The 27,599-nt window shown below is 39.5% G+C and overlaps 1 protein-coding gene across 5 annotated transcripts in view; it reads left to right on the top strand.

Annotated features, from left to right (window-relative positions):
* The window catches only part of AGBL1 (ATP/GTP binding protein like 1), a 702,585-nt gene that overhangs the window by 593,405 nt on the left and 81,581 nt on the right, over positions 1–27,599 (top strand). Inside the window, exons 23-24 of one of the 5 annotated variants that reach the window (XR_004315705.1) lie at positions 18,931–19,264; positions 24,860–27,143. The exons of 2 other annotated variants lie outside the window; for them this stretch is intronic. Coding sequence is in view for 2 of the 3 variants with exons in the window: in XM_032469252.1 (XP_032325143.1) it covers positions 18,931–19,138 (208 nt within the window). In the remaining variant the exon portion in view is untranslated. Of the gene's footprint in view, positions 1–9,512; positions 9,696–18,930; positions 27,144–27,599 lie in introns of those variants that run through there. 2 more of the 5 variants (XM_032469252.1, XM_032469255.1) reach the window with 2 other exon arrangements.

Below are 27,599 nucleotides of genomic sequence, written 5' to 3'. Positions count from 1 at the left end.
TTTGTTTTGCTGTCGCTGAGAAATCACTCCTGATCTTTCCCATCGCATTGTTCATCTTTATTTGGCTTACTTTATGTGCAGTAGCCAAGTTTATTTTTTCGTGACTTTGAATAATAGAAGAAAGGAAAGTCCTTTTAATATAAAATTGGAGTGGTGATCCCACTTAGCGTGGAAAGGTGGAACAAAAGTTAACCAAAAATCTAAAGTGCTTTTAACAAATAATGTTCTTCTCTCTGATGCTCTGATTTCTCTGCAGACAATGAGAAGATGTTCTTTTGCAAATTTTTTGGAGATGATGATGAGTTTTACAGCAGTGTAGTTGAGTGAGACACAAACACAATTTGTTTGGTGTCGCTGTAAAGTGTTTCTATTTGTGTTTTTGATCCGTTGAAACTTACATTGTACCACGTGTTTCACTGTTCAAAGGAACTTATGAAATTACAAAAAGTAAAAGTATTTTACTGTAAAAGTATTTTAGCTGTCCCCAGTTATGCTGGAGCAATGACCCACAGATACTGAATAGAGTGGAATTTCAATGAAACATTGGAACCATTCACTGAGAAAACATGGTGAGAATGGTGGGAAGTGAACATAGCAGTGTACATCTTCTGGACACTGTAACACTAATAACCCGAGCAACACCATCATCATTCATTTCTACAGTGACAAACTGACTCGCCCACAGACACCTTGTCTAGTCAATCAGCATCGAGAAGGTCATCATGGTCTTTATTTGGATATCCGTATGAATTAGTTAACTTCTCCCAGCTAACTATGTACCCCAGACCCCAACTCTGTTTTTACCACCTGGTGAGTTTCTAAAGAGAACTGAGCAGATGGCTGTGATTTGGCTTAGTGATGTTTCATCAACTCTGCTTGATAAATAATTCACAGTTCATGTCTGAAACAGTAGCAGACCACTCAAGAGATCTTCTCTCATACAGTTGCCATTTTTTTGTATTCATTGACTGTCCTGCACAATGAACCAGCATCTTATGTAACTTTTCCTTCAAGCCACTTAAGTCAACTCATTTATCATATGACTTATGAGAACTTAAGGGTAAAGCTCTTGTTGACAAATTGGTTGGGCAAGTTTCGCTAAAATCTTCTCTCTCCCTCTCTATTTCTCTCTCTTTCTCCCTCTCCATCTTTTTTGTTCTCATTCTTCTCCTGCTAACTCCCTCCCTTCCACTCTCACCCTCTTTTATTCTACGGTTCTTTCTATTTCCATGAAGAGTTTGGACCACATCCTTCACACCATCATGGAGTCACTTGTTCAGTAAGAAGTGAGACATTTATTCCCATGTCTTTTTGAGCGAGAATGGCATTGGACTTTTCCTAGACCTCTGAATCACATGACCAAGTTCATGACTTTGATTTTGGCTGAATTAATATTTCATTCTAGTTTATTCCTCAGGAAAAGTAGACTTTATATCAATATTCATTAAATGAATTGAATCATTTAATTCATTCAGGACACAGGAGCTCTTCTTGGTCTTATCTGATTACATCGTCTATGCCATGTATAATTTTTAAAGAGTGAGAAAATTACTTAAATACCAAAGGTCTCTCTTTTCCCAGCTGTAAAACAGGAATGATTATATCTATTATATATATATAAAATATATATTTGTTGATTTACATTTTAAATGAAATGAGAGCAAATACAAAACACCTGCCAGAGTAGGTGGTAAACAATGTTATTTATTTTTTTCTTTTTACCAATAATGCCTAGTGCTCTTCTGTGTACACAGGAAACGCTCTGTTACTGGAGTTAAGTAAAAACAGGATTGAAAAAACACAAGGAAATAATAAACTATGTCCTTCCTCTTAAAAGTGTTGAATCAGTGGCAGACTTTGTGATGATGTGAAGAACTCAGCAAATAGGAAACACTAGGGAACCACGCTAATTGTTTTGGGTGATGATGGCGAGATATTCATAGCGAGAATAATTTGTATGTCTCTTGACGTTTATGAGTTGTTTCCTAAGCGGCTGGTACCTCTTCAGTGGGCCGCAGCATTCACACAGCTCTGCTCCGGAAGGTCAGAGAGGGCGAGCATGCTGTGAACAACATGTCCAAATACCCCGCTGGGATGCAACTAACCAGGGAATTCAGACTTGCTCTTTGTCTCCTATAAACGCCAGGATGCAGCAGGCCTGCTTTTCATTGGGAAGAGACATTTGGTGGGGCTCAGTTTTTTCAGAAGGGAGATAGGTGATGAGTAGGCTGGGGGGAACATGCTGGATGAGTCTGAGTGTCTGGAATTTAAAGAGTGTTCTATTACTTCTCAGGAGGTGGCTGCCTCTTGAGGCCTGGCATTCCCCCAAGTCTGGAGCATTACCTCAGCATTTAAAGAGAAAACAAGCGAAAAGAGTATCCACAAAGCTGCGTTTTCAAGCAGCATCAACATCAAGTAACGCCACAGGTGGCGTTCCGTTCACCCTGTTAGCATGCAGAATTATTTTGCACTATAGAAAGCTGTTTTTTCCCAACCAAGAAAACAAACAAACACACACACACAAAAACAGAACTAATTATGATCGTCATATCTCAATAAATATGCAAATGAAAAATCAAAACAAAGAAATTCTATTTATCACATCATAAAGTAGCAAATTGCTGTACCGGCTGGCTTGGAAGAGTTGCAAGGGAGAGCGTCTCCTTAATGGCTTTGCTTAGAAACTGTGTTTGAAAGCTGCATTTATGGATTTGTATTTGAGGATGAAGATGATGAACTTGCCAGAATCAAAATATTTTCATGCCTTTCTTCCAACAGTCTGGAGAGTTAGGGGAATACAAATTCGGATGAGTAACAATGTGTCAGGCTTTTTGCTATGAAATTTTCTTCCTTTGTATCCTTTAAAGGGAAAAGGTAATAAGATACCCATTTTACAGACTAAGACAATAAAGCTCAGAGAAGGTAAATTCCTATTTCTCAATTGATCTTTGAAGCCAGGATTCACACCCTCAATGACTTGTCTAAGTTTATGTTTTGTTTCCGATTTCCGTTTTTCTCACTGCATCACATGATTCTCCAACACTACCCAAGGTGACTTTTTAATGTGCTTTTATAGGGTATCAGAGCATTCTGGAGGAAATTAAATCGATTTTCAGATTTCTCCATACATTCTTTTAGAGTTTACTCCATTAATTTTTTTTTATTTTTAACTTAAAAAAAAGCGTGTATACTTTTAGATTTACAGAAGCATTGCAAAAATAGTACAGTTAGCTCACATACACCCCCTCCCCCCAGTGTCGGTTCCTCCTGTTTTTTTTTTTTGTTGTTGTTCCCTCCATACTTTTTTTTCACATCTGAATATTAAGGACCGTTCTATCAAAGGAAGCACTCTTTGACTTCTGCATAATGCTGTTTCCTTCTATTTACATTTAATTTAATTTGCATATGGTGATATCTTCTTATTGAATTTATCATCTTTGAATAATAAGAGAGAGGGACCAAAAGGGAGAATCAGGGACTCCATAATATTGCTGACATTACTGTTACTCTCCTGTGGGAGCTGAATCTGTCAGCTACCAAGAGAGCATCTCCTAGTGATATTGCCAACTTTGTTTCAGAAACTTGAGCCTGCCCTCTGTCACGTAGAATGCTGGGGGTCTATATTTGCCAGGGCTGTATTTGCCATTCCGGCCCGCTGGGCTAAGATTAGGGTGAGGTTCTTTATGAGGTTGGGGAGTTGCCTGGAATGATCCAACAGCTCCTGAGATGAGGCCAGGCTGGTACCTTATTAGGCATTCCTCACTGCCCTGGGCACAAGGGCAGTGCAACCAGCAGTCTTACCACTCACAGAAGGTCAACACACATGGAATTGCTTATTACTCTGACAATAATATTAGACAACAATTTAAGTAAAATGTCAAAAAGCGTGATCAAACTAAGTACTTGAACAAGGGACAGAAAGGAGGGTGGCTTGCTACTGTTCTCAGGGAAGATTTCAAAGAGGTGGTGGGATGAAAGCTCTGCCTGCAAAGATGCAATAGATTGACAGGGATGTCAAAGATAATTTGATTGTATTTTGCTAGACTTGAGCAATTTTGTTCAAAGAAAATAAGATAATGGACCGAATGGTGGCAGAATATATATAGCAACGCTGACCCCTTGCCAGGGACATCTATCACCAGCAGTTTATCTTTTGTATCCATTCCCTTTTCTTCCTTCTTCCTCCTTTCCTTCCTTCCACCCTCTCTGCTTCTTTCTTTTTTTCTTTCTTTTTTTTTTTCCTTCTTTTGTCCTCCCAACTTTTATCACTTTAGATTTAAAACATTTTAATATGATTTTCCCACTAAAATAATTATTTTATGGCATAGACATTTACTTATATATTACATACTATATATAATAATGATGTATATGATACATATGTGTGTATTTTAATTTTCTTTTCCTTTTTTTTTTTTTTTTTTTTTACAAAAAGGACTTCTATTAAATAAAATAAAAAATCTGTTTGTGGGTCAAATATGTATATATTTTTAAAGAATCCGTGGAGGATGGCTCAGGGCACTTCTGGACCAGGCAGAAAAGTGGTGAATATCACCTCTGCCCACATTCTCTTGGTCAGAGAATATATTAAATCACTCTGTTCTCATTGTTTATATATGATTCCTGTCAGACTGAAGGAGTATGTTTTCCAAGTTATCCATCATGTTTAGCACTTTTTTTTTTTTTTTTACAAAATCGTTTCTTGTGATCTTGTTACTTCCTTACGAGTTCAGTGTTTTTCTCACAGAAGTATACACTTGAGTAGTTCTTCAGTCATGATTCACGTGTGGGAAAACATATTCACTGCACCCTCATTCAAGGGAAAGAAAGTTTTTGTTTTTGTTTTAGTATGTAATTCTAGTTTGAGATTTATTTTCTCTTAGCATCTCAAGACATTCATTCTTTTTTTTTTCTTCTGACTAGCTTCAACATTTTATTACTTTTTAAATATCTTAAAATTAAAATTTCAATTTGGAATACTTTTATATTTATAGAAATGTTGAAGAGATGTCACACAGCGTTCCCTCCATCTAGTTTACCCTATGTTTTTTTTTTTTTTCCAATGGGAAACCTGTTTATTTAAATGTCTTTCATGGAAAGGTAGTCTGTCTTTTCTCTCTCAATTTCTCTACGATTTCTCCTTCTTTATTGGTGTCCATCCTGAAGTGTCTAATTATGGACTTTATTTTTTTTCTTATATTCCTGCTTTCCAGGGTATTTCTTCAATTTGAGGACTATCACCTTTTAACCATTATCTTTTTGAATATCACCTCTTACGAATTTACTTTAAAATCTACTTCTCGACATCCTTCTTATTGTTTATTAATTTTCTGTTTAACTGTGTCTTCTGTGCTATTTAACTATTCCATTGAGCTGCTTATTGTGTCTTTTTTTCTTTTGGAGAGAATCTGTTTAATTTTCAAGTTCATGTTTTCTTTATCAAAAGTACCTTTTTCTTTCATTATGTTTCCAGAACTTATTCTAATTTCTTAATCATTTTAAACATACTTATCCTATAGTCTTTTCCAGATTGTCATGTGCTTTCAAGTTTCTGGGTGTCTATTTTTGCTGCTTTATTTCATATATATAGAAGAGGAAGTCCCCTTTTATTACTATTTTGTCTGAGAGTTCTTTAATGGGTGTTAAATTTTGTGAAGTACATTTTTGTATAAATTTATCTGGTCATGTGATTTTTTCTCATTAGCTTATAAATATAGTGGATTATACTGATTAATTTTTGAATATCGAACCAGTCTTAACATTCCTGGAATTAACTCCATTTGGTCAGGGTGTACAACTCTTTCTACAGAATGCTGAATTCAACGTGCTAACAGTTTGTTAAGAATGTTACATTTACTGAGAGATACTGGTCTGTAGTTATCTTCTTCTCTTTTTACTATCTTTGTCTGGTTTTAGTATTAGAATAATACTTGGCTCATAAAATAAATGGAAAGTCTTTTTTTCTCTTTTATTTTCTGAAAGAGAGCATGTAGAATTGATGTCAGTTCTTCTTTAATCATTATGTAGAATTCTCCAGTGAAAATATCTGGGTTTGGAAAACTCTGTTTCAAGCTGTTTTAAACTATGAATTTGATTTTCTTCTTAGTTACACAGGTATTCAAATGATCTATTTAATATTGGCTGAATTGTAGTTTTTGCTCTTTGAGGAATTGGTCCATATCATATAAGTTGTCATACTTTTGTGTGCAGGGCTTTTGGTGGCATGGCCTTATCCTTCTGATATTTACACAGTCTGTAGTAAGAGCCCCTCTTTATTCCTGATACCGGTAATTAGTGCCTTCCTTCCTTTTTTCTTTTTTAGGGTTTTTAGGCTACTTAGGGTTTGGTCAATTGTATAGATTTTTTCAAACAGTCAGCTCTTTGTTTCATTGATTTTCTCTATCGTTTTTCTGTTTCAGTTATATTGTTCTCTGCCTTTATCTTTATTATTCTCTTTCTTTTACAAGTTTTGGGATCATTTTGCTCTTATTTTCCTATTTTCTTGAGGTGTAGTTTAGATTTATGATTTCAGATTTTTCTAAGCTAAGCATTTACTGCTATAAATTTTCCTCTCACCATGGTTCTATCTGCGTGCCACAAATTTTGGTATGTTATATTTCATCTTCATTAAGTTCAATGTATTTTCTCTTTCCCTTAAAACATCTTCTTTGACTTCCAGAATTAGTTAGAAGTGTTTTTATTTACTTTCTAAGTGGTTGGAAATGTTCTTTTCATTTTTTGACTTTGATGTCCAACTTGATTCCATTTTGGTCAAAGGACACACTCTGCATTGTTTCAGTTCTTTTAAAGTTGCTGAGATTTATTTATGCTTCAAGGTATGGTCTGTGTTGTTATATATTTTGTCAGCATTGAAAAATAATATGTGTTTTGCTGGGTTATTGGGTGGGGAGTGTCCTGTAAATGTCAGTTACATGTTGTTGGTTCATTGTATGTTGTTGAACTCTTCTATGTTATGTCTTGGCTGATTGCCTGCCTAGTTGTTATCAACTGTTGAGAAAGGAGTGTTCAAGTCTTAAATTATAATTATAGTTTTGTCTGATTGTCCTTTCAGATCTGTCAGTTTTTCCTTCACATGAGTTGCAGCTCTGTTGTTTGGTGCATATGCGTACGAGAGTGCTATGACTTTTGGAGGTACTCGCATTTTTATCATCATATCCCTCTACGTCCCTGCTTATTTGCTTTGCTCTGATGACTGCTTTATCTGATATTAGTATGGACATTGCTGCTCTCTCTCTTTTGTTTATTGTTTGCATGGTATACCTTTTCCATCTCTTAACTTTATATACAACTATTTCATTATATTTTTAGGTGAGTTACTTATTCAGAACATTTTTAAATCCACTCTGACAATTCTTCTTTTAATTAGCATAAATAGACAATTATATAACATTTAATGTTATTGATAAGTTAGGGCTGACTTCCATTTTATTGTTTTTCCCTTTGTTCTCTCTCCCTTTTTTAAATCTCTGTTTTGTTTTACGTATCTCCTTGTTAGTGGATAATTTTTAGAATTCTATTTTTATTTCTCTATAAGATCTTGAGTGTATCTCTATGTATATATTTTTAGTGCTGTAGATATTACCTTATATATGCATAACTTATAATCTCCTGGTGCCATATTTTTACCAGTTCAAGCAAAGTATAAAAAAGTTAACTCCCTATACATCCCCTTACCATCTCATTTATAATATAAGTATCTTAAATATTTATATGAACAATATCATGCAATTGTATAAGTTGGCTCCAACTGTCAAACATAATTTTAATAATTCAAAAGGAAAAGAAAAATCTATTGTCTGTATCTATATTTTTACTCCCCTGTTGTTCCTTCTCCCTTTCTTATGTTCCAGCATTCCTTATTTTATTGCTTCATTTCTGTTTAGAGGATTCCCTTTAGCCATCTTTTTAAGTTAGATCTGGTGGCAACAGATCCTGACACTCGTACTTCCTGTTAGAATGTCTATTTTGCTTTCATTCTTGAAGGCTATTTTTTCTGGTTTTAGAGTTCTAGGTTGGTAGTTGTTTTTGTTTTTTTTTTTCAATGCTTGAGAAATGGTTTTCCATTTTATTATGGCCCCTGTGGTTTCTGAGGAGACCTCTGCTGCCATTGGAGTTACCTTTCCACTATAGTGCTGTTATCCTAAAGTTTCTATTTCACTGGCTTCAAGATTTTTAATTTGTCTTTAGTTTTCAGAAAACTATGATCTGTCTTGGTAGATGTCTTTGGGTTTATCTGTTTGGGATTTGCCCAGCTTTCTGTATTTGTAGGTTTACATCTTTTGCAGAGTTTAAGAAGTTTTCAGCCACTACTTCTCTGAATACTTTTCCAGCTTATTTTCTTTTGGAATTCTGACGAAATGAATATTTGATCTTTTGTTGTAGCTCACAGGGTCTGGATCGTGTCTTCATTGTTTTAGTGTATTTTTACTCTGTTATTCAGATTGAATAATTCTGTTGTTCTGTTTTCAAGTTCGCTGATTCTTTCCCATGCTCCTTCCCTTCTGCTGTTGAGCCCATCCATTGGATTTTTTTTTCATTTTTTTGTATTTTTTAGTTCTAAACTTTCCATTTGGTTTTTCTTTATAAGTTCTATTTCCTTGCTGAGACTCTCTGTTTCTTTGCCAAGTTTTATATTTCTTTTATTGTATTTCTCACTTCTGCAATTTCATTTGAGTGTTTTATACTTCTTATATTTTTTGTTGATTTTCTATTTCCTTATTGAGACATTTAATTAGTTTTTTTTTAATGTGTGTCCATAGTTACTCAGTGGAACACTTATAAGATGTCTGCTTTCAAATCCTTGTCAGATAATTCTAATATCTGTGTCCTTTTGGTGTTGGCATCTATTGATTGTCTTGTCTCTTGGTTTGATGAGTAATTTTTTATTGCAATCTAAACATTTTAGGTCTGCAATGAGACTATGGGTCTTACTAAAATCTTCTGATTGAACCGGGCTCCTATGACATCACTCAGACAGGAGAAGAAGGGGTTTTATTATCACCAGGTGGGGGTGAAAGTCTGGGGTCCCCATTGGGCTCCATTCATGCCCAGAGTGCTGAGGGCTTCTTGTTACTGCTGGGCATCGGTGAGAGTTTCAGCTCCCCACTAGGCCTTCACTAACACTACTCTGGGTGAAAGGGACAGGAGTACCTTGTTACTGGTCTCTATTGATACTGGTAGGGGACGGTGTTGTTACCAATAGTTGTGTGTGCAAGTCCAGGCTCCCTACATGGTTTCCACTGGTATTGAGGGGTAGGAGACCTCATTATTGTACATTGGAGATGAAAGTTCTGGCTTTATTCTGCCTTCTTGGATGTTTCCTTAGCGTAGGGGAAAGAAGAGGGTTTGGGACACCTCAGTGCAGTCTGATGAGAGTAGAAATACAGGTTTGCCACACTTCTGTTGGCAAGATGAGGGTAGGACAACTTTTCTTCTGTGGGGTTTGGCTGGAATGGAGCTATTATAATTTAAAACTTATGTTTTTTTGCTAGATGACTCCTTTTCTCATCATTTGGCTAAAGAGAATAAGCTCTTGTTGGGGCTCTTTGTCTGCACTTGTTGGCTTTTCCAGACTGTCAGCTTCTCCAACTCCAAGACTAGATTGTATGAGGCCAAATGAAAACCCAGGTAACACACCACCATATTGGCCTGTAAGTCCCAATCTGGTCTTCTTCTTCTCTCCATATTTCAGAGTTTCATTATATTTCTTTTCTATATAATATCCAGGGAGAGTGATGAAGAGGCAAAAGGAGAAATAGTTCTCTATCTGTCCAGAAATGGAAGTCCCTGAATATTCATTTTAATTCTCTAACTCATCAGAATACTTACACTGCATTTGGGCAAAAAAGTGAGAGGCATAACTGGCTATTGTAAGCTGTCTTAATTTATGAATATATAAATAACACATATAAATGTATATACCATATAAATATATGTCATATATAAATATGTATAATATATAATCTTATACATTGTATATTATATACTAAGTATGTATTATAATTATATTATATATTATATTTATTTATAAATATGAATGACAAAACCATATTTGTTTAAAATTACTAAAATGTACAGACATGATAATTATGGTTTAATCATATATAAAACTTTTGAATGGGGGACCAAGACGGCAGTATAGGAAGATCCCGACCTCATCTCCTTTCATGGACACACCAAATCTACAGCTAGATATGGATCATTTCCTTCTGAAAAAAATCTGAAAATTAGATGATCTGCTTCTCCATAACAAAGGTTCAAGGAACCACATGGGGCAGGGTAGGAAAGTTTGAGACAGAGTCTTGGTGAGAACTCCTCCCCACTGCCAGTGTGACAACACATGATGGGGAGAGATCTCATCGGTCCAGTGCTTCTACCAGAGGAGTGAGGGGTTGGTGCCCCACATTCAGCACCTGCCTGGGATCCACATCAGAGGGATGAGCCTTTAAAATATCTAGCTTAGGAAACCAATAGGGCTGATGTCCAAGGGACTCAAAGTGCTATAGGAAACTGAGACTCCCCTTTTAAAGGGTTCACATGTGGTCTTACCCACTCTGAGACCCAGAGAAAAAAAACAGCAGTTTGAACAGTGCCTAGAGTATATATGAAATAGACTCATTTGCTAATCTAAAAGCATTTGCTGGAAGGGCAGAGGTCAGTTGAAACTCTCCTCAGGGACGGAGGTGCTGGCAGACGCCATTATTGCTCTCTCCACGTAGCCTGCTGGCACAGGCAGATAAGCTTAGAAGCAGCACCCTCCTGCTGCCTTGCTGAGACAGACAGGGGCAAGTGGTCATGGCACTATCTCATTGCCTCGGTGAAGCAAGAGAACACAGACAGTTGCAACATTCCCTTGTTCCCTGGCTGAGCTGGCATGTGAGAGTGGTCACAGCATTCTCCCACACCCAGCCTAATGTCAGCACACTCTTCCACTACATTGCTGAAACTCATGGGCATACACAGTCAAGACATTTTCTGCCGCCTTTCTAAAGCCAGTGAGTGTGCACCACTTCCTACACTCTCCAGCTGCCTTGCCAAAGCCAGTGGGTGTATACAATTCACACAGAGAACAGTCCTTAATCACCTGGCCCTGTTGATTAAGCAGCAAAGGACATGGGTTTACTGAGCTCCATGGGGCTGCAACAATTGGAAAGATCATTCTTGGCAGGCCACCACTCCCAAGGCACTGCACAGATTATAGACTGAAACACAACCTCAGTCCTACCATGAAAAACCCTATTTACTTAGCCTGGAGCTTCAGCCTGAGGGACAGGCTTCAGATTTCCCACACATCTAGGCACTAAGGAGCACTTCCAGGAAATGTAAACAGTGCGACACCATCCCTGGATGTTCCTTTGGTCCTTGCTACAGCTCAAAGGGACATTGCAGAAAGGAGTTTTTATGCTTGTCTAGTGTTGCAACACCCCACTGATGTAAATGTTGCTCAGGAGACACCACCAGATCTCCTAGACTGAAGACCAGAAGGGATTATGACACAAGACTGTATATATTTGCATATTTTAAGATGCTCCCCAAGAGTCTGGCTTCCAATTAGCCTGAAACTAGGTGCTAAATGAGATTTCTCCCCTTGGAACACTGGAAGGTCTTGGCAGACCCTCAATAGGAGACATAGCGAGAATAAATCAGTTGGTTTAGACAATCACACAAGTTTGAGAGACAACCAAGAGCTAGGTCCAGGTGGAATAAGAAGGTTCGTCACCTACACCAGGCCTCTCCTTCAAGTCTGGGAGAGGTAGCTTTTTTTTGCCTAATGCATAGAAACAAATAGAGAGTCAAGCAAAATGAGGAAACAGAAATATGTTCCAAATGAAAGAACAAGACAAAACCTCAGAAAGAGGTATTCATGGTACTGATATAAGTAATTTACTTGATAAAAAAGTTCAAGGTAATGATCATAGAGATGCTAATGGAATTTGGAGAAAGAACGCACTACCTCAGTGAGAACTTCAACAGAGATAAACATGTAAGAAAGTACCAAACAGAAGTCACAGAGCTAAAGTATACAATAACTGAACTTAAAAAAAAAAAAAAAAACCAAAAACATGAGAGGGGTTTTTTCATCAGATTGGATAAAACAGAAGAATAAAATCAGTGAGCTGGAAGACAAAACAAAGGAATTCAGAGCAACAAAAAGAAACAAATGAAAATAACTTCAGGGACCTACGGGATGATATCAAGCAGAATAAAATTCACATTATAGGGGGTCCCCAAAGGAAAAGAGACAAAGGGAAACGCCATAAGGCTATTAGCAGATTTCTCAGCAAAACTCTGCAGGCCAGAGGGAGTGGCATGACATATTCAACATGCTGAAAGAAACATTTATCCAAGAATACCAGGCAAGGTTATCATTCATAATTGAAGGAGAGATAAGAGAATTTTCCAGACAAGCAAAAGCTAAAGGAGCTCATCACTACTAAACCATCCTTACGAGAAATGTTAAAGGGCCTTCCTTACGCAGAAAAGAAGTAGCACTAATTAATAACAAGAAAACATATGAAAGTAAAAATCTCAGTGGGAAAGGTAAATATATAGCAAAGGTAGTGGACTAGGCACTGCTTATAAAGTGCATTATAATGAACAACAATGACACCTTGATCCAGCAAGAATATATAACATTCATAAATATACATGCATCCAACATAGGAGCACTAAAATATATAAAGCAGATATTAACAGATCTAAAGGAGAAATTGATAGAAATATAATATTAGGAGACTTTAAGACCCCACTTACATCAATGATAGATCACCTAGACAGAAAATCAATAAGAAAACATCTACCTTGAAGGACACATTAAATCAGATAGACTTATTATATATATATATACATACATACACATGCATACACATACAGAAGATTCCATTCAAATGCAGAATACACATTCTTCTCAAGTGTACATAAAACGTTCTCTAGAACAGATACCATGTTAGCCTAAAAAACAAGTCTCAGTAAATGCAAGAAGATTAAAATCATATCTAGCATCCTTTCCGACTATAGTGGTGTGAAACGAGAACTCAATTAATTACAAGGAAAAAAAACTGAAAAAAAACCTCAGAATAAATGGAGATTAAACAACATGCTACTCAATAGTGAATGGGTTAACAAAGAAATAAAAAAAAAAAACTTTGAGACAAGTGAAAATGGAAATACAACATTCCAAAATATTTGTGATACAGCAAAAGCAGTTCTAAGAGAAAGTTTATAGCAATACAAGCTTACCTCTATAAACAAGACAAATATGAAACAGTCTAACTTTATACCTAAAATAACTATAAAGAAAACAGCAAACAAGGCCCAGTTAGTAGAAGGAAGGAAATGGTAAAGATCAGAGCAGAAATAAATAGCAACTAAAAAGACAATGATAAAGACAAATGAAAGTGTGAGGACATTCTTTGAAAATATACACAAAATCGACAAATATTTAGCTGAACTCACCAAGATAAAAAAAATAAGAGAAGCCCCAAACAAATAAAATCAGAAATAAAAGAGGAGAAATTACAAATGATGCCACAGAAATAACAAGGATTATGAGAGATATTGTGAACAACTGTACACTGACTATTTGGACAACCTAGAAGAAATGGATAAATTCCTGGAAACTTTCAATCTTCCAAGACTGAATCAGTGAAGAAATAGAAAATCTGACTAGACTGGATACTAGTAAGGAAATTGAGTCAACAACCTCCCAACAAACAAATTCCAGGACCAGACATCTTCACAAGTGAATTCACTGAACATTCAAACAATTAATTCCAGTCCTTTTCAAACTTTTTCCAAAAAAAATAGAGGAGAAAACTCTTCCAAGGTCCTTTCATGAGATGAGTATTTCCCTGATATCAAAAGCAGACAAGGACACCACAAGAAAAAAAAAATTACAGGCCAATATCACTGATGAACATAGATGCAAAAATCATCAGCAAAATATTAGAAAAACAAAATCAACAGTACATTAAAAGAATTATAAACCATGATCAAAGGGAATTATTCCTGGATTGCAAGGATGGTTTAACATCCACACTTCAATCAATGTGGTACATCATATTAACAAGATGAATGATAAAAATCATACAATCATGTCAATAGAAACATAAAAAGCATTTGACAAAATTCAACTTCCATTTACAATAAAAAGTCTCAACAAGGTATGTATAAAGGGAAGGAACTCAACATAAAAAAGACCATATATGACAAACCCACAGTGGATATAATACTTAATGCTGAAAAGCTGAAAGCTTTTCCTCTAATCTCAGGAACAAGACAAGAATGTGCACTCTCCCCACTTTCATTTAACATAGAATTGAAAGTCCTACCCACAGCAATTGGGGAAGAAGAATAAATAAAAGTTATCCAAATTGGAAAGAAAGAAAGGAAGAAAAGTATCACTATTCGTAGATGACATAATACTATACATAGAAAGCCTTGAAGAATCCACCAAAAAAATAAATGTTAGAACTAATAAATGAGTTCAGTAAAATTGCAGGATACAAAATCAAGGTACACACATCTGCTGTGTCTCTATGCACTAATAAGAAACTATCAGAAAGAGAAAACAAGAAAATAATCCCATTTACAATCATATCAAAGAGAATAAAATACCAAGGAATAAAATTTAACCAATGAGGTGAAAGACCTGGACACTGAAAATTACAAGATATTAATGAAAGAAATGGAAGAAGACACAAATAAGTTGAAATATATTCCATATTCACAGATAGGAAGATTTAACATTGTGAAAATGTCCATACTACCCAAAGCAATCTACAGCTTGCAATACAATCTCTATTAAAATTCCAATGGCATTTTTCACAGAATTAGAATAAATAATTCTAAAATTTGTATGAAACCACAGAAGAGCTCAAATAGCCATAGCTATCTTGAGAAAGAAGAACAAAGCTGGAGGTATCATGTTCCCTGATTTCAAATTATACTACAAAGGTACGGTAATCAAAGCAGTGTTGTATTGACATAAAAACAGACACATAGATCAATGTAACATAATAGAGGGCCCAAAAGTAAACCCATACTTAATTGGTCAATTAATTGATTACAAAGTGGTCAAGAGCATACAATGGGGAAAGGACAGTCTCTTCAATAAATGGTGTTGGGAAAACTGGACAGCACATGGAAAAGAATCAACCTGGATTACTTTCTTATACTACATACAAAAATTAACTCAAAATGGATTACAAACTTCAATGTAAGACCTGAAGTCATAAAACTCCTAAAACAAAACAGGTGGTAAGCTCTTTGACAACAGGCTTAGCAATTTTTTTTTTTTTTTGTGCTCTAACTCCAAAGGCAAGGGAAACAAAAGCAAAAATAAACAAACGGGACTACATCAAACTAAAAGCTTCTGCACAGTGAAGAAAATAATCAACAAAACAAAAGGCAACCTACTGATATAGGAAAAGACATTTGCAGATCATATATTCAAGGAGGAGGTCAATATCCAAAATGTATAAAGAACTCATACATCTCAATAACAAAAAATAGACAATTCAGTTAAAAAATGAACAGAGTATATGAACAGACATTTTCCCAAAGACATACAGATGACCAGCAGACACATGAAAGGATATTCAACATCTACTAATCAACAGGGAAATACAAATCAAAACCGGAATGAGATATCACCTTACACCTGTCAGAATGGCTGTTGTCAAAAAGACAAGAAACAAGAAGTGTTGACAAGGGTGTGAAGAAGATGGAACCTTTGTGCATTGTTGATGGGAATGTAATTGTTGTAATCACTATGAAAAACAGTATAGAAAGTACTCAAAAATTTAAAAATAGACATGCCATATGATCCATCAATTCCACTACTGGGTGTTTATCCTAAGAAAATGAAAACACTAGTTTTAAAAGATATGCATGACTTTGTTCATTGTAGCATTATTTTCAATAGTCAAGGTATGAAAGCAACCTAAGTACCCAATGATGAATGAATAGATAAAAAAATATATGCTACACACACACATATATATAATGTAATATTACCCAATGATAAAAAGAATGAAATCCTGCTATTTGGGACAACATGGATGGACCTTGAGTGTATAATGCTAAGTGAAATAAGTCACAGGGAAAGATAAATACTGTATGATATATGTGGAATGTAAAAACCAAAGCAAAGAAACAAACAAAACAAAACCAAACCAAACCCAGACTCACAGATGCAGAGAGCACATTGGTGGTTGTCAGATGGGAGGGTGGGTAGGGGGCGTTAAATAGGTGAAGGGGATCTAGAAGCAAAAATTTTCAGTAATAAAATAAATAAGCCATGGGGGTGTAAAGTACAGTCTGGGGAACATAGTCAGTAATATTGTATTAACTTTCTAAAGTGACAGATTGTAACTAGACTTATCCTGGTGATTGTTTTGCCATGGATACAAATATCAAATCACTACTGTACACCAGGAAACTGATACAGTATTATCTGTCAATTATTCCTCAATTTTATAAAAAGTTACGAGTTAAAAAAGCGCTTTGAAAAAAGATACCCAAAGGTAAAAAAGTAATTGTCCAAAGGTAGTTCAATACATAGATACTTTTTCTACAAATATACCTGTTATCCATTCAATGTGGCAACTATTCATTCATTCATTTCTACTATGTTCTCAGCATATTCTAGGTGTTCTATAGAATGACATAAATATGAACTATTCAGAGGCATAGGCCTTATTCACAATATAAAGGCTATAAATATTAGTAAGGGTCAAAACAAATTAAGGGAATATGTGAAGATTTATCTGTAGAGGAGGAAATTTCAGTAAGAGACGGAGTTACCAAAACAGTCATTTGGCAGAACTTCAGATGAGCTTTGAAAAACGATCTATCTTATTTGGTTGGATGATGAGGAGTTGGAAGATTATTTTAGATACAGGAAATGGGTTGTATGAATAAAGACCTGGAAAAAAACATTGGGAGCAGTATGTTTGAACGATCACAAGACAAGCAGCCTGACAACGTGGCTGTAGTGGGAAGGATCCATGTCTGGGAGAGACTGGAGCAGACTCCACAGTGGAGCGAAGGCCTTGTTGGGGGAAAACTGACCCTGCTGTTTACTCGTGGACTCTTGCCAACTGGACCCTTTAAGAATGCCCCGTCCATGGATGCATGGCATTAATAAGCAAAGGCGAGTTACAGCAAGTCACTGACTTTGAAATGGCATAATAAAAATTATGTTTTAGCAAAACTGTGAGCAGTGCCAATGTGGATGGTTTTGCAGTAGTTATTACGGTCACCCAGGTCTGAAGCAACGGATCTCAGTGTGTGCTGTCCTTCAATATCGTGTTTCACCATCTTTTTTTAGGGTCCACAGCAGAAAGTGGAATTAAAATGTGTTGATTGCTTTTATTTTACAAGGCACCCTGCTATATTGCATCCATGTGTTTTCTTATTTAGTATTCACAACAACTCTTGAGGTATTACTATGGCCATTCTGGGAGGTAAAGGCGTTTTCCCAAGGTCACATAGCCAGGATTAAAACTCAAGCTATAGACATTGTACAGCTTTGTCACTTCAGGACCTACCATGGTGACAGCTGAGTCACAGGCACTAAGTGTGCTTGCTGACTGAGCTCCTATCATGACTGGGCAGTTCTTACCGTCCTTTATTTATTCAACTGCTTTATCGCCTGTAAGTCAGCCTGTAAAATACGATAATAATTTAATGCTGCGGTGCTGTGGAAGCAAGATTGTATTTCTTCCCTTTCCTCTCCATCCAGGCAATGTCCCACCAGACCTTCAGCTTAGGGTACTGAGAGCCTGGAGAGCACAGAGCCGTTTCTAAGAGTCAGTGAACAATTAAGAAACTGGCCTCTGATTCATTTCCTGAACTGAAACGTAACCATGCTGCTGATTACCCATTTTCATTGTTTATGGCGAGGCAGGTGGATGAACAGCTCTGCCTGATTTATGAAGTGCTCGCCTTCCATAAATCACAGAGTAGAAACCAGCACGCTGCTCATCCTAATTGGTGAAGTCCTAAGTAGGGAGTGATTAGAAAGTCTTCAGGAAAGAAGACACCTCATGCAAATGAGGAAGATATACAGTTCCTTGGGAGGAAATTTCTCCTGCTCACAATATATGATCCAGGGTGGTTGTTCATTCCTGTTGTCCCCTTCTGTCTCTTGCTGGTCAACCCTGTGATCTTCCACTTGTGAATAAACTGGAGGGAGGTATGCAAGGTGATGAGGAAGCACAAACTCAGTTGAAAGAGTGCTGCTTCCCCACTTACTCTCTCCTCTAATCTCAACCTGCTTTAATTTTGTAATTCCAATAAGCCACTCATCATGATGGAGGGGAGCGATGTAATATGACTTACAGTGCTGTTACTCAGTGGGAAGCATTAGGGACTGGGAATCCACCTGGATTCCAATCCCACTCTCTCCTGGGTGTAACTGACCGGATATAATCAGATACTCAATGAGTGCCTTCTCTGATTGTTCACTTTGAGCCTAAAGGACCCTGAAGATGGCCATATCCTGTGATTGGAAATCTTCTGATTAGAGGCAGAAATGCAGTCTCTGTTGGTCCAGGAAGAAGGGAGCCCACAGATTTTATAGATTTTTCTTCCTCCATCTTCAAGATAGTAGTTAAGAACACGGGGTACTGTGTATGCAATACATTTTAAGGAGCGGGGGCTTTTGAGATGAAAACGCAGAGAAGATAATCTCCACCCTCCTTTTCCAACTGACTGTAAATGTTTCTTTCTTTGGGTAACTTCTCTTTTCATCTCCCTCTCCTTTCTCTCCATCTCCCTGTTTCTGTTTCCCTTCCCTTCTTTTTTCTTTCTTTTTTTTTTTTTTTTTTTGTTTTGTTTTCCTTTTTCCTTCCCTTTTTCCCTCTCCTTTCTTTCTTCTCCATGTTTTCTGGGAACTCGCGGCAGGTGCAGCAGCCAGAGCAGCAGCGTCACTTCAGACCTGGATGACGAACCCCCCTGCCTGGAGGAGATCGATTATGGTACCGACAGCAGCTCGGACCAGGAAGGGGGCTTCTCTGAGCTGGACCGGCAGATCCAGGAGTGCGCTTTCCACAAGGACGAGGGAGAGGAAGAAGAGGAGGGGCCGGGTCAGGGAAGAAAAGCCAGCCCCTAACCCTGAGGTTCAGAGAAAGTCCTGTGCCTCTAACCGCTGGATTAGCTGTTACGTTGTTTCTTTACCATCAGACACACATACACACACACACACACACACACACACACACACACACACACACACACTGTGGGTGCAAAATACCAGCCTGGGTGAGGTCAGCAACCTGACACCCAGATTCTGCTCTTGTTCCACTGTGCATGCGGGGTGGCTACTTACTAATTATACCACTTTACATATATAGTTGGGTGGCTTTAGAGACCTCTGCCAGCTGTCACTGTGCTGGAAGGCGAGACCTTGGGGACTATTAGGGATCCTCTGAAGACTGTTCTGAGCTCTTCTCCATTCCTGTGCTTGAAACAGGGGCAGACTTGGAAGTAGTAAGGGTTGGACCTTCTTCGTGTCTTCTCAGCAAGAATTCTGAGTGGTTGTCTAAGTTGTTCTATAGATGAATGTTCTCACCTCCTGTTGCCTCTGAGCATCTCAGCCCTGACGCTGAGCCCCGGTAACACGCTGAGGCTCCTGGCAGGCTCTTCCGTTGCTGGGTGGTTGAACGTGAAAGACTGTACCACCGAGCCGTCATCCTTGGTCTGCTTTAACAGTGTCTATTTTGCAAATCCAGGATAGGACAGGAGCTGCCCTAGATTCTAAGGGAAGGGGTACAGTAGGGAATAAGTCATGGCTACTGGTCTTTACAAATTTTAAAATCCTATGAAATTCATACCACTAACCACAATCCTAGGAGGCAGCAAGGCATAGCAGAAAATTCATTCATTTCAGACTCAGATAGATGTGGTTCCTATCCTAGATCTGTCAGTTACTTGTTATGAGAACTTAGGCAAGTAATTAAATCTCCCTAAACCACAGTTTAATGGAGATGAGAATATCTATATCATAACGTCATTGTGAAGACGAAATGAGATAATATATAAAAGTACACAGTCTGGCGTGTGGTAGACACTCGATAATATCGACTTATTTTTCCTCTGTCACACAGGCAGAGCATTCTATGGAAGTATTCTCACAGTTAAAAAATAGAAAAAAACATTCTATAGAGTCACGTGGTTGGGGAAATACTCTCCCTCCTGGTGGGGAATCAGGGAAGGAAGTTACGTAGGAGCAGAAACTAGGAGGTTGGCATAGCTTAGAACAAGTGAAAAAACGGACGACCTTCAACATATGGATGGAAACAGTTTAAACATTTGAGTGATGGGATGTACAAGGCTCACGCAGAAAGGAGAAGAGGAGATTAGAATGGAAGATAAAATGGAGAAGGTATGTTAGATCAAATTTATGTTTGTCTAGATGCCATGTGTATTTAGGATGGATTACATTTGGCTGTGAGAGATGGCAAATCCAAGACAGCAGTAGCTTTTTGTAAGATAGAGGTCTGTTTATCGTTCATGTGGAATTCCAGATATACGCAGTGCAGAGCTGGTATCATGAGTGCACGGTGTTGGGCACACAGCTTCAGCAGTTTTCTGTTTTTTTTTTTAAAGCTGATTTAAAGATTCAGATGAAACATCATAGTCTTTGTTAGCCTCCTCCTATGACAATTTTGTAATAGATTTTCGCATATAGAGAAAAGGGAAATAATTCAGATTTTCTTTTAGCATGGTTGATGGGATTTTTGGCTTGTATAACTACTTTCAGCAGTTTTCTAGCACCACTGTGCGTTCCTTCTCCTCTTGGCCTAAGATAGCTGCTGAAGCATCAGGCTTTGCATCTACATCCCAGTCAGCAGTAAGAAGGACAGAAAAAGAAGAACATGTTCTCTCTATTTCCAAAACTACACATAATGCTTCTGGTTAATCCCACCACCCAGAAAGTGGTCCTATGACCACAGGCAGCTGCCAGGGAGCTTAGAAAACATCATGTTAATTTGAGGTAGGCAGGGCTAAAATTTTGAAATTTTAATAATAAGAGTAAGGAAACTATACATACTGGGGATCAAATACATGCCCAAGACACTTCCTGATGTACCTACCACCACCAAGAGATTTTGGAAACAGAATAACTTCTGAGAAAATTCACAGTCCACATGCCTAGACAAGCAGAACAAAATTTTACCGTAATTTAGCTCCAACGCATACAAGAAAGTTATGTGTGCTGTGATTTGGGAAGTTGATATTATTATTATTGTTACTGTTATTATGAATAAGTCCCTTGTTTTTCTAATTTGTTGTCAATTTTCTTTACTATCGTTCAGAAATCACAGTCCATTCTTTGTATTCAGACATTCAGATTTCCATACATACATGAGAGGTTTGAGGGAAATAACAGAGGCACTGAATTCAAATCCAAGCTGAAAGCATCTCAGCTTCTCCAATATGCAATATTTCCACTCTTAAACGAAGGCTAGAATAATGCTTCTGGTTTTTTGTTTTGTTTTGTTTTGTTTTTATTGCTTTGAGGGTCAAGAAGATAACATTGTTGAAAATGTAAATAATAGGGAGGAACAGAAATAATACTAACACATCATCACCATTTAGCTCCTTAGCTGAAAATTGTTTGTCTAGCATGTTTCTGAGAAATTGATGAGGAAAGGTAAATTTTATGTGATATGTTCAGGAAAAGCCAGGAACATGAACAATTTACTGATTCATCTATGTAACGAAGAGCTATTAAGTACCTGCTCTGTGTCATGCTCTTTACTAAGTTCTAAAGATGCAGAGAAAAAAGACACTCTGTGTCCTCAAGTTGCTCGAAGCTCAGCAGGAGAGATGGACAACTAACATTTTACTTTAATACAGCAGCACATGGCATGAAGGGGCCATGCAGAGGATGGGTCAGGAGCACCTCATCTAATGGAGGCAGCGGCGGGGGGGAGATGTCTACCCAAAGAAGATGATCATTTAAGTGATTCCTGATTAAAAGAAGAGGAAAGGCATGCTAAGAAGTGGGAAGAGCTTGTGCAAGGGCCCTGTGGTGGGGTTAGAATTTGGAATAAAATGTTTAGTGTGATGATTTAAGATGTGCTTGTATGTGGGGAAAGGAGGAGAGAAGAAGGAGATAAAATTGAAAAGATAGACATCAGTCAGATCAAGCAACATTTGTTATGCCTTGATGGAAAGGTTGAACTTTTTTGGAATGTGCTGGGGTGGAGACAAAGAATTTTCAACAGACGCGTGGCCAGGACTGATGTCAGCATAGATGTGTTGGTCCTACTCCACCACTTGTTTATGGCTGATTGCTGGGCACCCTTGCTATGCTGGTTGTGCAGTGGTCTGAGAAGTACACTAGGTGTGACTTTCTCATATTTGAAGAGCAGCAGGTTTCTGGTGAGGTGAAAAATAATGAGTACAGTTTGGGGCCATGTTGAATACTGGGGTCTATGAGATGTCCAGTTGGAAAGGACTCCTAGAAGCCAGAAGTACATCAGGAAAAGCAGTAGAAGATGAGCTATACCCAGTGAGCTTGGGGACCTGGGAGGAAGTCCTGGGCCACCGAGGTCAGGTGCCAATCAGCTGGGAAGGATTTTGCTTGGAGGGAACAGGAGAGTTGGGGAGAGACCAGACTCCCCTCCCTTCCTGCTAGGACAGATGGCCATTGTGTGTCACACCTCACTCATCTTCAGTCTGGGGTGGGGAAGGCGCATTCACAAGTTAACTGTAGATAGTCATGGGAGTGGCTCTTCCAGCCGGGCCAGACGTGTCTCACTAGCCAAACCGCTATGGTAAATTGTTGTTAAAAAAACGTTCTACGGAACTTGGAGCCAAATGAGATTACTCAAGAATCTCAGGGAGTTGGAAGCGCTAATGGGAAGCAGATGTGCTTCAAAATGTGCACAGGAAATGCATCTAGAGAAGTGATGTGCGGTCCAGGCCACAGGCACTGCTGTCCTGTGACAGGTGCTGTCTGAGGTTCTGTGTGGCAGGGCTAGAACGGGGGTCTTTTCCATCCCCCGGATAGTCCCATCATGGGTGGAGAAGCACAAAGCGTCTTGTGATCCCCTAACGATTGCGCTTCCATGATCCACCCTACGTGGAATCTGCTATCTCTTCACGACACTTCCCTGTGACGAGAGCTTTTCTGACTCCTTTATAGACTCAAGTTCTGCCATCCCCTCATCTCTTCAGTTTTCCTGGGATGCAGCCTCATTTGATCTCATCGTATTTATGCACGTACATGAACACACACAAACATACACGCACACATACACCACTTTTTGAGCCACAAGCTACGTAAATGCCCTCTTTGATATTCTTAAACCTTTTCATATTTTCCCTCTGTCACTGATAAGCATCTCTCGTGACCTCACTTGAGGGCCACAAGACCCAGTCCGAAAACAACTTTTTCTTTTGTAAAACCTTTCCTAATCTCCCCAAGTCAAGTCACATCATTTCTTTTCTGTTCCCCTATCGCACTGTTTATGCATTCCTTTTACAGCATGCTTGCCATTTGCGACTTCATTTATGTGTTTTTTACAGCCCCATGTCCACTGCCCAGTGGATAGAGAATTGCAAGATGTACAGACCTGCTCTCCCCTTTCTATTTCTCCCTGCACCTGGCATCCTTCTTGACACACTAAAGTTTCTCAAAAATATATCTTCCCCTGGCCCAGCCTCAAACCTGGACATCCCGTCTCAATAAAATTTCACATAGTTCCCCTAAATTCCTCCATTTTCCATCTCAGATCAGAGTCTGTGTCATAGAAAGGGAAACTGGTTTCACTAACATGACATCTAGCACTAAGACAGCCCAGCCTCTCAGGCTGGTCGTTGCCATGGAAAACCGTTCCCCGTGTGAAGCGAGCTTCGCAAGGAGCAGGGTGGCCTGGCCCTTACCTAGAGCGTGAAAATGTTTAGACAGAGCAGTAAGCACAGAGGAGCAGAATCTCCAGGAGTCCCCAGCTGCAGCATTCATCAAGGTGCTCTGGAACACAGGTTCACTTTGTGGAGAACTGGCATGTGGTTCCAAGTGCACTGTGCCAACTTGGCTGCCGGGGCGCATCTTTCAATCCCATTCGTTGGCTCCACTTTCTTCTGGGTTTCCAGTAAAAGGATTCTGAGCCACAAAGAACATTTGAACATAACCTGATCCTTGAGTTACAAGCTCACGTTGAATGTTGCCAAATAAGTAAGGTCACATTACACCCCCAAGGGAGGCAGTTCTCACCCAAAGATTCCATTGTTCAGCCTGAACCCCTGAGCTATCGGGTCAGCTTCGTATTCCAAAGGGAGCCTCTGGCCTCTGCCAAGCAAAGGGGCTTCCATGAAATGCCTGGCATGAGTCATCCTTGTTAGGACTCAGGACAGAGGCCTGCCTGGTAGATCTGGACAAATGCATAGTCATCAGAGTGATGGATTCATTTGGCCCTGTTGGTCCAAACCGCCCCTGCCCCCTAAAGGCTCTAGTCTTGGAAAGACACGACGACAGTGTATGTGGCCTGGGTACTAACCATGCAAGCTTTTTTGGACAAAAAAAAAAAAAAAAAAATCATAAGGCCTGGAGTCTGCTGCTGTCTTCCCAGCAGATGTCCTCTTGTGTTTGTGTTGTAGTTTGGCTTCATGCGCGCTGCGTGCCCGGCTGATTCTTGATAAAAAGTGCTGTTTAGGAAAAAAGGAACTGCTAAATGGAAAATTTTAGATAAAAATGGGTTCTCTTACAGCCTCTCTGTGCCTAATCATAAAAAAGACCCAGTTGTGTACAACTTAAAATTACCTACGACACACATTCCAATACAATAGAGTGGAAACTGAGCTTGAGTCCCTAACACACCAGACACACACACACACACACACACATGCACAATATAGATCCAGGGCTTGCAGAAAATAAAAAAAGCAAGTGAAGAAAGGTTTCTCATCAGGCACATGTGTCTAAAGGCCGGGGGTAGTTAGGTGATGATTTTATGCCGTGTTTTCCCACGAAACTTGAAGTGCAGGCCCTTTGGGTAGAAACTGAGATCCTTCTCATCAGCTGATGACAGAGACTGGCCTTCCAGCATGTGGCTATTTTGAGCCCGTTCAGGGCATGAAGAAAAATAGATCCAGTTCTCTTTGGAAGAGGATGCGTATTTGTGAGAAAATCACCACTTTAATCACATTCCCAGCTTTCTTACGACAAGTAGTCACACAGAGCAGAGCGATGGACTGTTAAGATGACAGGCGCAAACTGGTCATTCTGATCAGGCGCTTTTCGTGATCTTTCTGTCATCGTTTGTAGGGCTGAACAGGGTGAAACCAATTTCTTAGTACCGGTCGTATATTATGACCTTCTTTCTGACAAAATAATAATAATAATTAAGTACAATTCTTTGACGCAGTTCAGTTGAGATGCCTGAGAGCGACCCGGGTCGTTGGAGGACCGGGGAAGAAGGGACACTGAGGTCACTTCCGTACTGGCTGTGCAGCAGAGTGAGCAAGCCAAGAGGCTGGCAGTCCTGACCTCCAGGACATGGAGGCCAAATGGATGGATGTTCTTGGACAGAACAGTATCACCCAGGCCCCACCCACATTTCATTCTGAAGATGAAGCTATTTGTGGAGGGGGGGAGGGAGGAGACAGCTCAGGGGTAGAGCGCGTGCTTAGCATGCACAAGGTCCTGGGATCAACCCCCCGTACCTCCATCAAATAAATAAAACCTAATTACCTCTGCCTTCCAAAACAAAAACACAAACAAAACCCAAAAAGCAGCACTGAAAAAGTTATTTTAGAAGGTACCGTGGGGAAAAACCTGCCTGAGTTTCTACTCTGCTCACAGTCACTCATTTAAACTTACAACCACTCTGTGTGGGAGATGGGCATTCTTAGTGCTATTTTCAAAAAAAAAAAAAAAAAAAAAGTTCAGCTCTACATTAAAGCGCACTTGTAGTAAGTGATGGAGCTGGAATCTGTTCCCGGAGACATCTAACTTTCGAACCCATTGCTCCGTTCACCTCCTTGGGGAGGGTGGGCGTCAGCAGCGCGTAGCAACGGCCAGGCAGAGCTAACATGGCTGTGCGGGGCTGCCTGCCACATGCGCGAGTCTGAGTCCGTCGCATCTGTCATCGTGGTTAAGCCTCGCAACCCAGCCCTAGAAGGCAAGCCCTCTTCTTAAGCTCGTTCTGTAGGTGAGGGTGCTGAGGCAAAAAGAAGGGCAGGACTTGCCTCCGATTTATAGCCAGTAAGCGGCAGGCTCGTGACTTTAACCCAGGCAGTCTCACCCCTGAGCCCGCACTCCAAGGAAAAGAGTCTCTTCAAAGGCCCCGGAGGGCATTTCAGAGACCACGGAGTGGCTCTGTCTCTAGGCAGACGTGATACTGTTGTTCCCAGTCCTTGACTCGTCCATAAACAGCGCATCCTGGACAACCTTGTGTAAGATCCCACTCTGCCTCAAACTCAAAGGGCTGAGCGTCAGAGCCTCCTTACCTCCTCCCAGCAAAGAATCTAAGCCCGAGTTCCTAAACTTGACCATCTCATCGGATGATCTCTGTTTCTTCGTGTGCACGGCCCAGTGTCTGACCAAGGCAGGCACTCAGGGCTTCACGAAACAGAAGAAGCCACCAGTCTTGTCGAGCCTCCTCTTAGCTTTGCTCAGAATCTGTCCACTTCTCTCTCCTCCTGGTCCATTTTCACCTGGATTTGAGCACTGGTTTCCTCACCACACTCCTCCTCAGCTTTGGCTTTGCCGCCTCTCCGGCCTTGCTTCTCATGTAGACAGACGATATTTGCAATGAAAATCTTTTCTATTTTTGCTGCATACAGCCTTTCAGTGACCTCCCCATTGTCCTAAGGATAAAACACAGATGGAAACTGGCACCTGAACCCTTCCTGACCCAGCCACAGGCTCACTGTCTGCTTTCCTCTCTTAACACAAGGCCCTGCTGAGGTCCTAAAACATCACTGCCAGTTTCCAGAAAGCACTTTACCCTTTTACTCCCTCTGCTTCCACCTGTTGGCCAAATTTCAATCACTAGGAGCTGAAATGCGTTCTCCTCCAGGAAGTCTTCCATGATCTGACTCTGAGTTCCCATAGCGCCTTGTTGAGACCTTATCAGTTTGTGTTGCAAGGACTGCCTGTGGACTTTTCTGTCCCTCCATCAGACTGTAGGTTCTTGGAGAACAAAGCTAATTTTGTTCACTGCTGGATGCTTAGGGCCTAGCACCGTGCCCAAGACAGGGTGGGCCTTCATTAAATACATGTCGAATGACTGACATCTTCATTGCCATTCCAGAAGTCCCTGGAGAATGACCTCCTCCCCTTTGCCTCAGTAACCTATTAAACACGGGTAGCAGAGCTGCAGGAAAGTGGGACACACACGTGTGTCCGGCACACTCCGAGCAGCGGCAAGGATGCGTCCAGGAAAAATCTCCCTTAGCCCCTGGCCTGCGGGGCCTCCTGCTCCATCATTTTCCAGAAGCAGCTTCCTTTTTTTTTTCCCCAAATGGCCTGTAGAGGTCAGAAAAGGGCCTTGCTTTCCCATCCCAGCCCGTCCTCTGTCCCCATTAGCATTCACCCCGGGTGTCTATAATTAAGCAAA

This window comes from Camelus ferus, chromosome 27 (genome assembly GCF_009834535.1).
Source record: "Camelus ferus isolate YT-003-E chromosome 27, BCGSAC_Cfer_1.0, whole genome shotgun sequence".
In the NCBI taxonomy this organism is placed as follows: Eukaryota; Metazoa; Chordata; class Mammalia; order Artiodactyla; family Camelidae; genus Camelus; species Camelus ferus.
The sequence above is the reverse complement of the archived record's forward strand: the minus strand, read 5'-3'. Positions and strand labels throughout refer to the sequence as shown.